The sequence below is a fragment of the Sus scrofa genome, chromosome 1 (assembly GCF_000003025.6).
Source record: "Sus scrofa isolate TJ Tabasco breed Duroc chromosome 1, Sscrofa11.1, whole genome shotgun sequence".
In the NCBI taxonomy this organism is placed as follows: Eukaryota; Metazoa; Chordata; class Mammalia; order Artiodactyla; family Suidae; genus Sus; species Sus scrofa.
Genome location: NC_010443.5, coordinates 102,980,993 through 102,993,214, shown reverse-complemented (window position 1 = coordinate 102,993,214; position 12,222 = coordinate 102,980,993). Strand labels below are relative to the sequence as shown.

The following is a 12,222-nucleotide window of genomic DNA, read 5'->3' as shown; positions in this document are numbered from 1 at the left end:
AGCATAGAGAACACTTCATGTATTATAAAGTATAACAAACAGGATTTTGAGTTCTACTTTCCTTGTTATTATGGAGCTGGCAAGAGGGTCCTCAAATTAAAGACAGATAGGTACAAGTATCCTCTCATTCTAAAGAAAACAGTCATCATTTGGAGTCAAACTTTTCCCAAGATTTATCAAGAGGCATAAAAAGTTGTCTGGCTACCCCTAAATGGCATAGAAATATAGAAATAAGGGAAAAATCAAGAATTAGGAATCTTAGATATAATTAGCAAAACCTTCTGAGGGCTTAGAGGCAATTTCATTCTCTCCAGTGAGAGGCAGAGATGTTCTTCCATTCAGTATGTCTGGTATGGAGCAAAGCTATAGGAATGAACACCCATAGACTACTGGGATTACTGTAAAATAATCTTTTATTCATTCTCCAAGTAGAAGCTTATTCAGATAGCAGGCTTGCTGGTCTACCTTGTGTCTATTTAAACAGAGGGAGAGGTCATTAAAGAAAGCAAGGTTGAGAGAGGGCCAATGTGGATTAAAAGCCTTCTCATCTTTTGGGTCATAAAAGATGTAGGAGCTTCCTCTGGGTCATGTGGGCACTTCAAAAGTTGGTCAGACTTGAGTCCTCTTGCTGGAATACATTTAAGTAGACTTGACCCACCAGAGGGCCAGTGAGGATGACATTTAGAGCTATTCCTGGAGGGAGAGGATTAAGCCCTGACTTGATACCCCAGGTCATGGAATTGGCCAGGGGAGGCACCCCACAGGATCTCATAAAGAATTCATATTGTATTTCCTAAGAATTTGGATGCCACATGAAGATAGCTAATGTGCCCAGAAAATCATGAAGAACTTCACAAACTGTGCTTTCTTCCTTCCCTCTTTCCCTTTCTCTTCCCATCTTTTCTTCACCTTCTATCTCCATCACCCCCACAAAATCAGGAAGAGCAGGTAGGTAGCAAGAATGGGTAAAAGTGTTTCTGAAATGGAATGTGCCCCCTCCTTCCATTCCACCTCCACCAATCCATTTTACTCCAAGATGCTGGAGGATTTAAAAACAAATTGTAGTCCCCAGTCCTCAGAGCAAAAAGTCTGCCAGGCCATAATGGGAGAAGATTTTTTAATTTAAATTTCAGAATGTCACACCATCATAAATAAGTCCACAAATAACAAAGGTAGAGAGGGTATGGAGAAAAGGGAACCCTCCTACACTGTTGGTGGGAATGCAAATTGGTACAACCACTATGGAAAACAGTATGGGAGTATCTTAGAAAACTAAATATAGAGTTACCATATGACCCAGCAATTCCACTCTTGGGCATATATCTGGACAAAGCTTTCCTTGAAAAAGATACATGTACCCAAATGTTCATTGCAGCACTATTCACATAGCCATGACATGGAAACAACCTAAATGTCCATCAACAGATGAATGGATTAAGAAGATGTGGTATATATACACAATGGAATACTACTCAGCCATAAAAAGAACAAAATAATGCCATTTGCAGCAACATGGATGGAACTAGAGACTCTCATACTAAGTAAAGTCAGGAAGAAAAAGACAAATACTATACGATATCACATATATCTGGAATCTAATATATGACACAAATGAAACTTTCCACATAAAAGAAACTTATGGATTTGGAGAACAGACTTGTGGTTACCCAGGGGGAAGGGGAGGAGAGGGAGTAGGATGGACTGGGAATTTGGGGTTAATAGATGCAAACTATTGCCTTTGGAATGGATAAGCAATGAGATCCTGCTGTATAGTACTGGCAACTATATCTAGTCACTTATGATGGAGCATGATAATGTGAGAAAAATAATGTATATGTGTATGTATGACTGGGTCACCTTGATATACAGTAGAAGAAAATTGACAGAACACTATAAGACAGCTATGATGGAAAAAATAAAAACCATTTAAAAAATTAAAAGAAGATAAAAAGTAAATTTCAGAATAATTTTTAATGGAACTAGACTATACTTTTTAATAATTTAAAGTGGCAGAGAAGTTAGGAACCCTGCTTGAGATATTATTTAAGGTCTAAAAAGGAATACTAAACTCATGATTGAAAAATAAGTAATTAAAGGAGTTCCTGCTGTGGTGCAGTGGGTTAAGAACTTGACTGCAGCACCTTAGTTTGCTGCGGAGTTGTGAGTTTGATCCTCAGCCTGGTGCAGCAGATTAAAGGATCTCATATTACCACAGCTGTGGTGTAGGTCACAGCTATGGCTCGGATTCAGTCCCTGGCCAGGGAACTTCTATATGCCATGGATATGGCCATTTAAAAAAAAAAAATCAGTAATCAAAGTCCTCATTTAAACAACTCTGTAAGAAGGTCTAGTCCACCAGTTACATACTCAAACAACTAAAATGTTTTAATCTGGTTTTTAAAAAAATCCCCTCATTCTACAAACACACAGTACACCAAGAGATTTTTTTGATGAGAGTAGTGGGTTAATTATTCAACTTCCCATAAGCATTTTGAAACTCTAGGACCCACTGAAAGTGAAATATCTTACAACCACTTTCAGGATTTGCACCCAATCATTAAACAGTAGGCTTTTTTTTTTTTTTTTTTTTTTTTTTCATTAGATCACTTTGTGTGCCACTAGAGCCTTCAGACAGACTATTAGACCAAGCTGGTGATCATGTCATGTGATTGCACAGGAACGATGGTTGATCTCTATAGTAATCAAGGCAAAATAATAGAATAGGTGATGTTTTCATACTTCAAGAGTTCCTGGTATGATTTTTTAAAGCAGGGAATTGATAGCAACTTTAAAATCAAATTTTCACAGACACTGGGAATTAAAATACATGCAAACGGCTTTGGATTTTGCCTTGACAAAACAAGAGGCAACAAAAGGCAATCGATTCACTTAGCCTTCACATTTCAATACATCCCAAGGGCATCACTTCCTACCTCTCAGAAGTTTCAAGAAGCATTATGACTCTAAAAGGCAGTCAACAGGATGATGGAATAGACACTAAACCTGGTGAACCGACCACATTTATATCAGATTATTTAACTACTGGCAAGTGACCTGCAAGTTAGTGGGAAGGGTGGGTCCACAAAAGAGGGAGCAGAGAGCTCCTCTGTGGGGTTCAGTGTGGGCTCTTCTTCCTAAATCCAGAGAGAAGGGCATTACCTGAATGAGAGGTGCTTTTGCTCCCCAGCTGGGTTTCTGACTGGCTGTGACTGACTGGTGTGAGGTCTTGGCAACTCTGGATGGGAGAGTCCCTTCCTGTCGGGTCAGTGCCTGCTGGCTTCTCAATATTTTTCATCTCCATTTCTTCATGATGGATCCACAGATCAGGTGGCCGGAGGTCCTTCTGGCTGCCCTTCCTTTTGCCAACACTGTGGGTGGCCCGTTTCCTGAGGAGCAAAATGAGAAGACAAATATGAGTTCCTGTATTCAATAGCTCTTACTCTTTTTTTTTTTTTTTTTTCCCCTCAGTCAATTCAAGTTAGAAGCAGGGAAGGAAACAAAAGGGCTCCCAGGAGAAAACCTTGAAATCCAGGAATTGGCAGACTTGTCTTGGCTGCCTTTCCTTTTGTCCCCCCAGAAGCTTCACATTTATGGGAGACATGGTGCTGAATCCCCAGGGTCCCGGCAGCCTGCCAGGCAGTGCCTTCCTCCAGCTTCCCTGCTGCAGATTTGAGTACAAGGTGACAATGGGTTAGATGGAGCCATATGCCCATCTTTGGAGCTGGGCATAAGGTAACTGACGGCAACATCTGTTTGGGAGATAAATGACAGAGTTGCTTCAAAAGGGCAAAGAGAAAGAAAAAGGCCAGAATGTGTGCCAACAGCCAAGATGGGGCCTTAGAAGAAAGTCTATACCTCAGCTGTCCAATCTCATGTGCAGCTGGGAAGCTGGCTATTTGCAGACAAAAGGCTGTAAGAGTGCATTCTTAGGAGAATCAAATACGTTTTTGTCCTAGAGTCACTAAGTGTCTGGATTCAAACACAATAAACCCATCCTTTGAAGAGAGAAGAAGCCACGTTGGGGGTGCACGTTAAAAGTCTCTTATTTTCCTCAATAAGAATTTAGCAATCATTAATTTATTTTTCCATGGCAGTCTCCTCTTGAGGCTAGAGAGATTCCAATGTTCCCCAAATGCTAAGTCATGAAGCCACTGCTCCCATTACCAGCTCTCCACAGCAGGGGTCAGTAAACTACAGCCCAGGGGCCAAATCTTCCCACTGCCTACTTGTGTAAATAAAGTTTTATTGGAATCCCACCCAGCTCATTTGTTTTCAAAGTGTAGAGCGGAGGGTTGCAACCAAGACCTTGTAGTCCACAAAGCCTGAAATATTTACTCTGCCCTTTTCAGAAATGATTTTCAACCTCTGTTCTATAGTTTTAAAATAATAATAATAAAAAAACCCTCTACTTGTAGCTTCCACTTCTTTTGAAATAATAATGTCTCTTCATAAGGCAGAATTCAGACAGTTAAAATCTAACCTTTGGCAGAAACCCAGAGAGGTACCTCTTTCTCATTTGTCCGATGAATGGTTTATGAGGATAACTGCCTTCATGCTAGCCAAATGGTTCCAACAAACTACTCTCAGTGGAGACTCTGTAACCTGTGCAAGGCCACTGAGAATGGCTCTAGTTTCCCAGTTGTTCGATAAGATGCTTTGTACATATGAGGCAACTGCTAAACGTTTAATACTGTGATTGGTTGAATTTTTCCTAACATTTTTTTGTTTTGTTTTGTTGTCTTTTCTGAAGCAGAGGGATGAGGATAAAAAGCATTGAACCCCAGACTTAGTTATCTATTTTGGAGTTTAGTGGAGAAATAATGCAGAGTTTTCTGCTCTAATATTTTTCCAACCACTACCTGCAATTTGCTGATTTCCTGGTGGTAACCTTACCACCACAATGGTCTATATAATCCCTAGAGCATTTTCTTATGTTAAAGATAATAACTCTCTTGGGAGTTCCTGTTGGGGTACAGTAGAAATGAATCTGATTAGTATCCATTTGGATGTGGGTTCCATCCCTGCCTTTGCTCAGTGGGTTGGGGATATGGCATTGCCATGAGCTATGGTTTAGGTCACAGATGTGGCTTAGATCCCGTGTGGTTGTGGCTGTGGTGTAGACCAGCAGCTGTGGTCCCAATTCAACCCCTAGCCTGGGAACTTCCATATGCCACAGGAATGGCCCTAAAAAGCAAAAAAAAAAAAAAGTTAATAACTCTCTTACTAACCATCTGTTCCCTGAATTCATTTCCTTACACTTCACCTGCCCATAGGAAATGGGCCTGCAATTCAAACATAGCTCTTTATATAATCCATCTCTGGTCACTTAGAAGAATTTAAAGTCATTTTCAGACTTGGAGATTTCACCCTATTATCTTTCTTTCTAACAAGTCAAGTGCTAAAGAATTTAAACCCTGGTGCACTTATGACTTCATACAGAGACACATCAGTTTCCAAATACAAGGCAAGATAGTCCACATTTCTGTGATCACCTAATATTCAAATACCCTGTGGGAAGAAGTTTGTCAAATAATTTTTGAAGCAAGAAGTAAATGATGAATTCTGGCTTCCTTGTTTATATCTATGCCTTATTCATTTGTTCGTTCATTCATTTACCAGTTCCTGCCAGACCTCACCAGTTCCTGCCAGACCTCACCAGGTGTATTCTTTTTTTTTTTTTTTTTTTTTTTTTTTTTGGCTTTTTGCCTTTTCCAGGACTGCTCCCACGGCATATGGAGGTTCCCAGGCTAGGGGTCGAATCAGAGCTGTAGCTGCCGGCCTACGCCAGAGCCATAGCAATGAGAGATACAATCCGTGTCTGCGACCTACACCACAGCTCACAACAACACCGGATCCTTAACCCACTGAGCAATGCCAGGGATCAAACCTGCAACCTCGTGGTTCCTAGTCAGATTCGTTAACCACTGAGCCACAACGGGAACTCCATATTCCTTTTTTTTTAAAAAAAGTTCTAAACATGATTGAGGCAAAATCTTTTTTAGTATAGTATGGTCTATAACCTCCATCTAAAAATAATTATTCCTGATAAAACGCATAAGCATTTTTCTGATGAATTCTAATCAGATCAAGACCTCTTCTGAGGAGCTGCTCATCATCCCAGCTGACTGTCATCAAGAATCTAAAGATCTCTAAACAGACTTGATTTCCTTTTTGTATATATTCTAGGAAAGACCATCTAACCACTTCTGTTTTCTATCATATCTCTTATCAAGAGAGAAATCTTTGGCCTTGGAGAGGCCTCCCTCCCCTGTCTGTAGTTGCACAGTGGTCAATACAGCAGGTTTGTAATAAAAGTGACATCTACTCATAACTAAGTAGTGTGAAATTTATCTTAAAACTTGCAAGAACAGCTGTCACCCCCACCTTCTGTCCATCTGCTGGTTCCTTGACTGCTGCCCATTTCAGGCCCAAGTTCCTCTCTCTCACCATTAGAATCTTCAAAATTTGAATGTAGTGCAATGGTACTTTAGTGCAACAGTACTTGAACCAGCAGCATTATTGTAATAATTCTAACCTGGGAACTTCCTGGGAACTTGTTAGAAATGCACATTCTCAGGCCCCAGCTCTTACAAATTATAAACTTGGAAAGAAAGGGTAGTGAGGCTGAGTAATCTGTGTTTTAACAGCTTTTGAGGGGAATCTGATGCCCCTAAACTTTGAGAAGCACTGTCTTAGCAAATTATATGGTTTTGTTTGTGCATTTTTATTATAAAGCTTTTTTTTTCTATTTATTGTAGAATATGTCATGTTTATCCCTCCCCACACGCATCTTTTCTTACAGGCATTGGCAATTTTTTAGCTTCCAAAAATAGCTGTGGGGAAGGTGGATCCCTTCCTACTTGTGTATTTCTCAAATAAAGGCAAAGCAAAGAAACTTCCATGGCTCTCTGCTGTCTCTTTCTCATACTGTGGCAGTTTCCATTGCATAATCAGGTTCTGGTGTTTTTTTTTTTTTATTACTCAATGAATTTATTACATTTATAGTTGTACAACGATCATCACAATCCAATGTGGGATGGAAATTCTGGTGGGTTTTTGTCCTATCTATCCAGCTATCTATCTATCTATCTATCTAGTCTTACTTCTGCCCTTAATGCCTTCATAGTCCTATTTACTTACAAACTACTTACCCCTTAAGCTTCCCGTCAAGACTTTCTTCTTTAGGAAACCTTCCTGACGACTTTAGTCAGTGTGATTTTAGATTAGCTAGTTTCTGGAATTCCTATTGTGGCTCCGTGCAAATGAACTTGAATAGTATCCATGAGGATGCAGGTTCAATCCCTGGCTTTGCTCAGAGGGTTGGGGATCCAGCACTGCCGTGAGCTGCAGTGTAGTTTGCAGACATGGCTCAGACTCGGTGTTGCTGAGGCTGTGGTATAGGCCAGCAGCTATAGCTCTGATTACACCCCTAGCCTGGGAACTTCCATATACCATGGGTAAGGCCCTAAAATGACCAAAAAAAAAAAAAAAAAATTAACTAGTTCACTCATCTCTCTCTATACTACTCACCTTGCACTGATCATTGACTGTTTTAAAACATGTATGCATTTGTTTATCTGGTGAGTATTTATGGAATAGTAAATATGTGTCAAAAAATGTGCTAAGTACCGGAAACACAAATATCAGTGAGACAGTGGGGGTTTAATCAATGAATGAAAAATGGCATGGCTTCTGCTTTGTTGGAATGGGAAGCATGCACTGGAACATGGCAGGTAGGAAAGCTGAAAAGTAGAGATCAAATCATAAACATTTAAAATACCAGTAATACAGTGGGAAATTTCAGAAAGCTTTTTACCTAAAGAGTTAATATCAATCAGATTGGTTACTTTGTGTGATGCACATCACATACTGAGCACAAAGTAATCACTTGAATAATGAGAATTTGTCATTATTGATTTAGAAGTTTTTTTTTTAAGATTCTTTTCTGATTCTTTATTTGCTATCTGTTCCTTACTTTATACATAACCTTTAGCTCTAAGAGGAAATTTCTTTCCTTTTTTAATTAGAGTATAGTTGATTTACAGTGTTATGCCAATTTTAGCTGTGCAGCATAGTGACCCAGTCACACATACATATACATTCTTTTTGTTTGTTTATTTTTAGGCCTGTGCCTGTGTCACATGGAGGTTCCCAAGCTAGGGGTCAAATCAGAGCCACAGCTGCTGGCCCGTGCCACAGCCACAGCAACTGGGGATCCGAGCCACGTCTGAGACCTACACCACAGCTCACAGCAATGCCAGATCCCCGACACAATGAGCAAGGCCAGGGATTGAACCCCCATCCTCATGGATAGTAGTTGGATTCATTTCCACTGCACCACAATGGGAACTCCTATATATGCATTATTTTTCTCATACTATCTTCCATTTAATTTTTACCTTTTTTTTTTTTCTTTCTTTTTAGGTCTGCACCTGCAGCCTATGGAAATTTTCAAGCTAGAGGTTGAATTGGAGCTACAGCTGCCAGCCAATGCTGTAGCCATAGCCCCTCGGGATCTGAATCCCATTTTCTGCCTACATTGCAGCTTGGGGCAATGCCAGATCCTTAACCCTCTGAGCGAGGCCAGGAATCAAACCTGCATCCTCAAGGGTACTACTCAGGTTCTTGACCCACTGAGCCACAATGGGAACTCCCTCCTTTTCACTTTTAATCGATATGCTAGGGGTTTGAACGGGTTAAAACCCACAATGATTGCATGCCCATTCTATTCCAGATTGTGGTATCATTTTAAATTCTAAAACACCACAGTCATCTCAGAGATTATTTGGCCACATGGCAATAAATTATGAAATCCTCACTCTGCTGAAGTTGTTCACAGGAGACAGACAAATATCCCTGTACTAAAGTCTTGTGGTCAGATGTTTAGGAGACTGAGGCAGGAACATTCTGCCCCACTGAGGACTTCAGGAAGGCCTCAGGAAGGAGATCTGAACTGAGGGTGAAGAATGACCACAAGATAACCAGGAAACAATATGCTGGAAAGTACAAATACCTGCCTGCTTCCTCCATTCAAATCCACCCCAAAGGTTTCCAGCCACCTAAATCTCTATGTTGACTATCTTTACTAAATGCTAGTAAAAACAAGACAAAAAAAATTGTATTGGAAACCCAGGGAAAACACGTCCCAGTTACTCAAATAAACATTTTCTGAGATGGAATTAAGATATATTGAAGCTCTAAGTGGTTGCTGGTTAAAATCCCTTTGGGGTGAGTACTGAAAATTAATTAAAATGCTAAAATTTGAAAAATAGTTGAAGTGTATTATAAAGTACAGTTGATTTCATTTGAGTTTAGACATTGGATCCTCAGTACCGATGATGATATTTTTGTTAAGATTTGAATGTGTGTTGATAGTTCAACCTTGTAATGTACATGTCAAATCAAACATGAGGCTTAGTTAATGGATGATTCTATCATGTAAACCTTGAACTGTATTTACACGCTTAAATTATCATATTCAGACAAGTGGTTGATCACCTGCCCATGCGCATGTGATAATTATAAATCCAGGATTTCCAGAGTCATCTCAACATCAAATGTTTTGTCTTTAATATCTATAGATACATTCTTACTTATCATAATACATGTTCTGTTCTACATTTTGGGCAGGAAAATGCTATTACTTTATCAAAAAGCACTGAGCTCCCCCATCAATTTAAGCCTTCCTAAAACACAAATTGCCTATAATATGATATTCTAGTATAATCTTACTAATTCAAAATGTGGAGGGGAGTCTCTTCAAAGTAGTAAAAATTTTTAAGTTAATAACTAAAAGAAATGAACTAGTTCAATATATATGAGGAGTCTCTTCAAAGTAGTAAAACATTTAAAGTAATAACTAAAAATAAATGCAAAATTATTTTTATTTCACTTGAATTTGAAGCTAAATGCTATCACGTGATTCTATAATTTAGTAGTATTCCATAGAGAATTTCAGGGTTTTAAAGGTGGAGGAGTTGGAGTTCACATCGTGGCTTAGCAGTTAACAAGCCCAGCTAGTATCCATGAGGATGAGATCCCTGACCTTGCTCAGTGGGTTAAGGATTGGGCATTGCCTTGAACTGTGGTGTAGTTTGCAGATGTGGCGTGGATCCCACGTTTCTGTGGCTGTGGCACAGGCCAGCAGCTCAGCTCTGATTCGACCCCTAGCCTGGGAACCTCCACATGCCATGGGTGCAGCCCCCAAAGAATAAATAAATAAATAAATAAATAAATAAATATGGAGAGGTTGATAGAAATTATTTAGTCCCACTTCTTATTTGAAGGAACTAACATTCAGGGATTAGGTCTTCCTTTAGGTTTAATTAAATAAGTGGTAGAATTAGAACTAGAACTTGCATTCTATCTTTGTTATTTTGTAATATAAAAAGAAAATCTTACCAACTAGAATGGGAGTCAGTGTGTTAAGCCAGCTCATTACCTCATTATTAAATAAATCACAGAATAAAATGTGTAGACATTAAATTGAATAAAGTATTAATGATAGTACACAAAAATATGTTTCAATCCATTTGGATGTAATTGAAGTCCCCCAATAAAACACCAGACAATTAGCATTCTCCAGCAGCCCTAGATACAGAGACATTGAAGAAGACCCTGGACGTTTCCTACTTCCCATTATTAATTACATCAAACTTCCATTTCTGAGAGCCCTATAATGGACATTATTTCTGTTTCAAATTAGAATTGATTTTGCTTTCATCTGAATATATTTAATTTGTTCTAAAGGGTTCAGTGGAGGAGAGGTTCTCAGTGAAGTCAAGAGAAGCAATCTAAAAAAAAGGATACAAATGAACTTATGTGCAGATCAGAAACAGACTCAAAGACTTTGAAAACTAACGGATGGATGGTTACCAAAGGGGACAGGTGTTGGGGGAGGGATGGACTGGGGTTTGGGATTCACATATACACACTAAGGTATATGGAATGACTGGCCAATGGGAACATGCTGTATAGCACAGGGAACTCTACCCAATATTCTGTGATAATTTACATGGGAAAAGAACCTGAAAAAGAATAGATGTGTGTACATGTATAACTGAATCACTTTGTTGTACAGCAGAAATTATCACAACATTGTAAAGCAACTATACTTCCATAAAACTTTAAAAAATAAAAAAAGAATTTCAGAAATAAAGGAGAAATTTTCTTTTCTCCCTTTTCTCTGTTAACATATACAAAGAGACCAAGATGAATGCCAACAGTTCCGTTACTGAAGAAAAATGTATGAAATTCAATTGTGAAAACATGCCAAGTAAATATTAAGAGACTTTGGGGTGCAGGGGGAGAGGGAGAACCCAGTTGGCAATAGCACAGCAGCTGTAGATTCCCTTTATTTGGGCTTTTAGTCATTCATGGCGTTATTTACCCTTTCATTCATTCCCTAATTTTCAATACTAGTTGTATCCAGGGCTCAGCCTCTACGAAAAACATTAAGCTCTTAACAAATGAATAGGGTGGGATTTAAGACAATATGAGAGTCTCTCAAAATAGCATAGAATCCCACTTTTGCACATGGAGAAGCCTAGCAATTTCTCTGCAGAGAAAAAAGATCCAGGAATTGAGTTCTTCAAGTCAATACAAACCTTCAAACATTCTTCTCACAATGATGAAAATGATAAAAACAGAATAAAGCAAAATGGCTCACTACAAATGATTTAGTTAATTTAATTAGTTTAGTGACTGCTTCCACGTTTTTAAAAGTATCACAAAATAAGGCTAGAAATTGCTGCCATACCGTTTGCATTTCTGTGAACCTGTCTCAGCTCTGTCCTAGAGACCTGCTTGACTTTTCCTCCATTCTCCATTTACAAAAGACCTTTTCTGGGATTGGTGGACCAAGATATTATTCAATGACTTACTCAATTACAGTGATTTCCCCCCAGAGCCTAAGTGCCCAGCATTTGGAAGCTCAGTGGGTGCTTATAACTCCCCAGATGCTTACACATGAGCCCAATGCTGTTACTCTCATCCTGTCTGGTTCCTTGTTTGGGAACAATGGACCAGGACACCGGCTAGCATCAGCTTTAAGATCGTCTAGTCAAATGAATGCAGCTGGATATAAAATTTGACTTGCCATAAAAATAAATGAAATGTGAAGACTGCCCTCTTACCTCCATGCTACTTTCTCCCATATGTAAATCTTCCTGTATCCTATTACTAAACACCTCAAAATGCTGAATACACTAGAAATCAACAGAT

General features: G+C 39.1%; 1 protein-coding gene across 6 annotated transcripts in view; it reads right to left on the bottom strand.

The window, feature by feature from the left end:
- DCC (DCC netrin 1 receptor) overlaps positions 1 to 12,222 on the bottom strand; it is a 1,568,393-nt gene that overhangs the window by 93,807 nt on the left and 1,462,364 nt on the right. For all 6 annotated transcript variants that reach the window (XM_021073445.1, XM_021073448.1, XM_021073456.1 and 3 more), the window contains one exon: positions 3,160 to 3,386. In XM_021073445.1, coding sequence (XP_020929104.1) covers positions 3,160 to 3,386 — 227 coding nt within the window. The remainder of the gene's footprint in view (positions 1 to 3,159; positions 3,387 to 12,222) is intronic.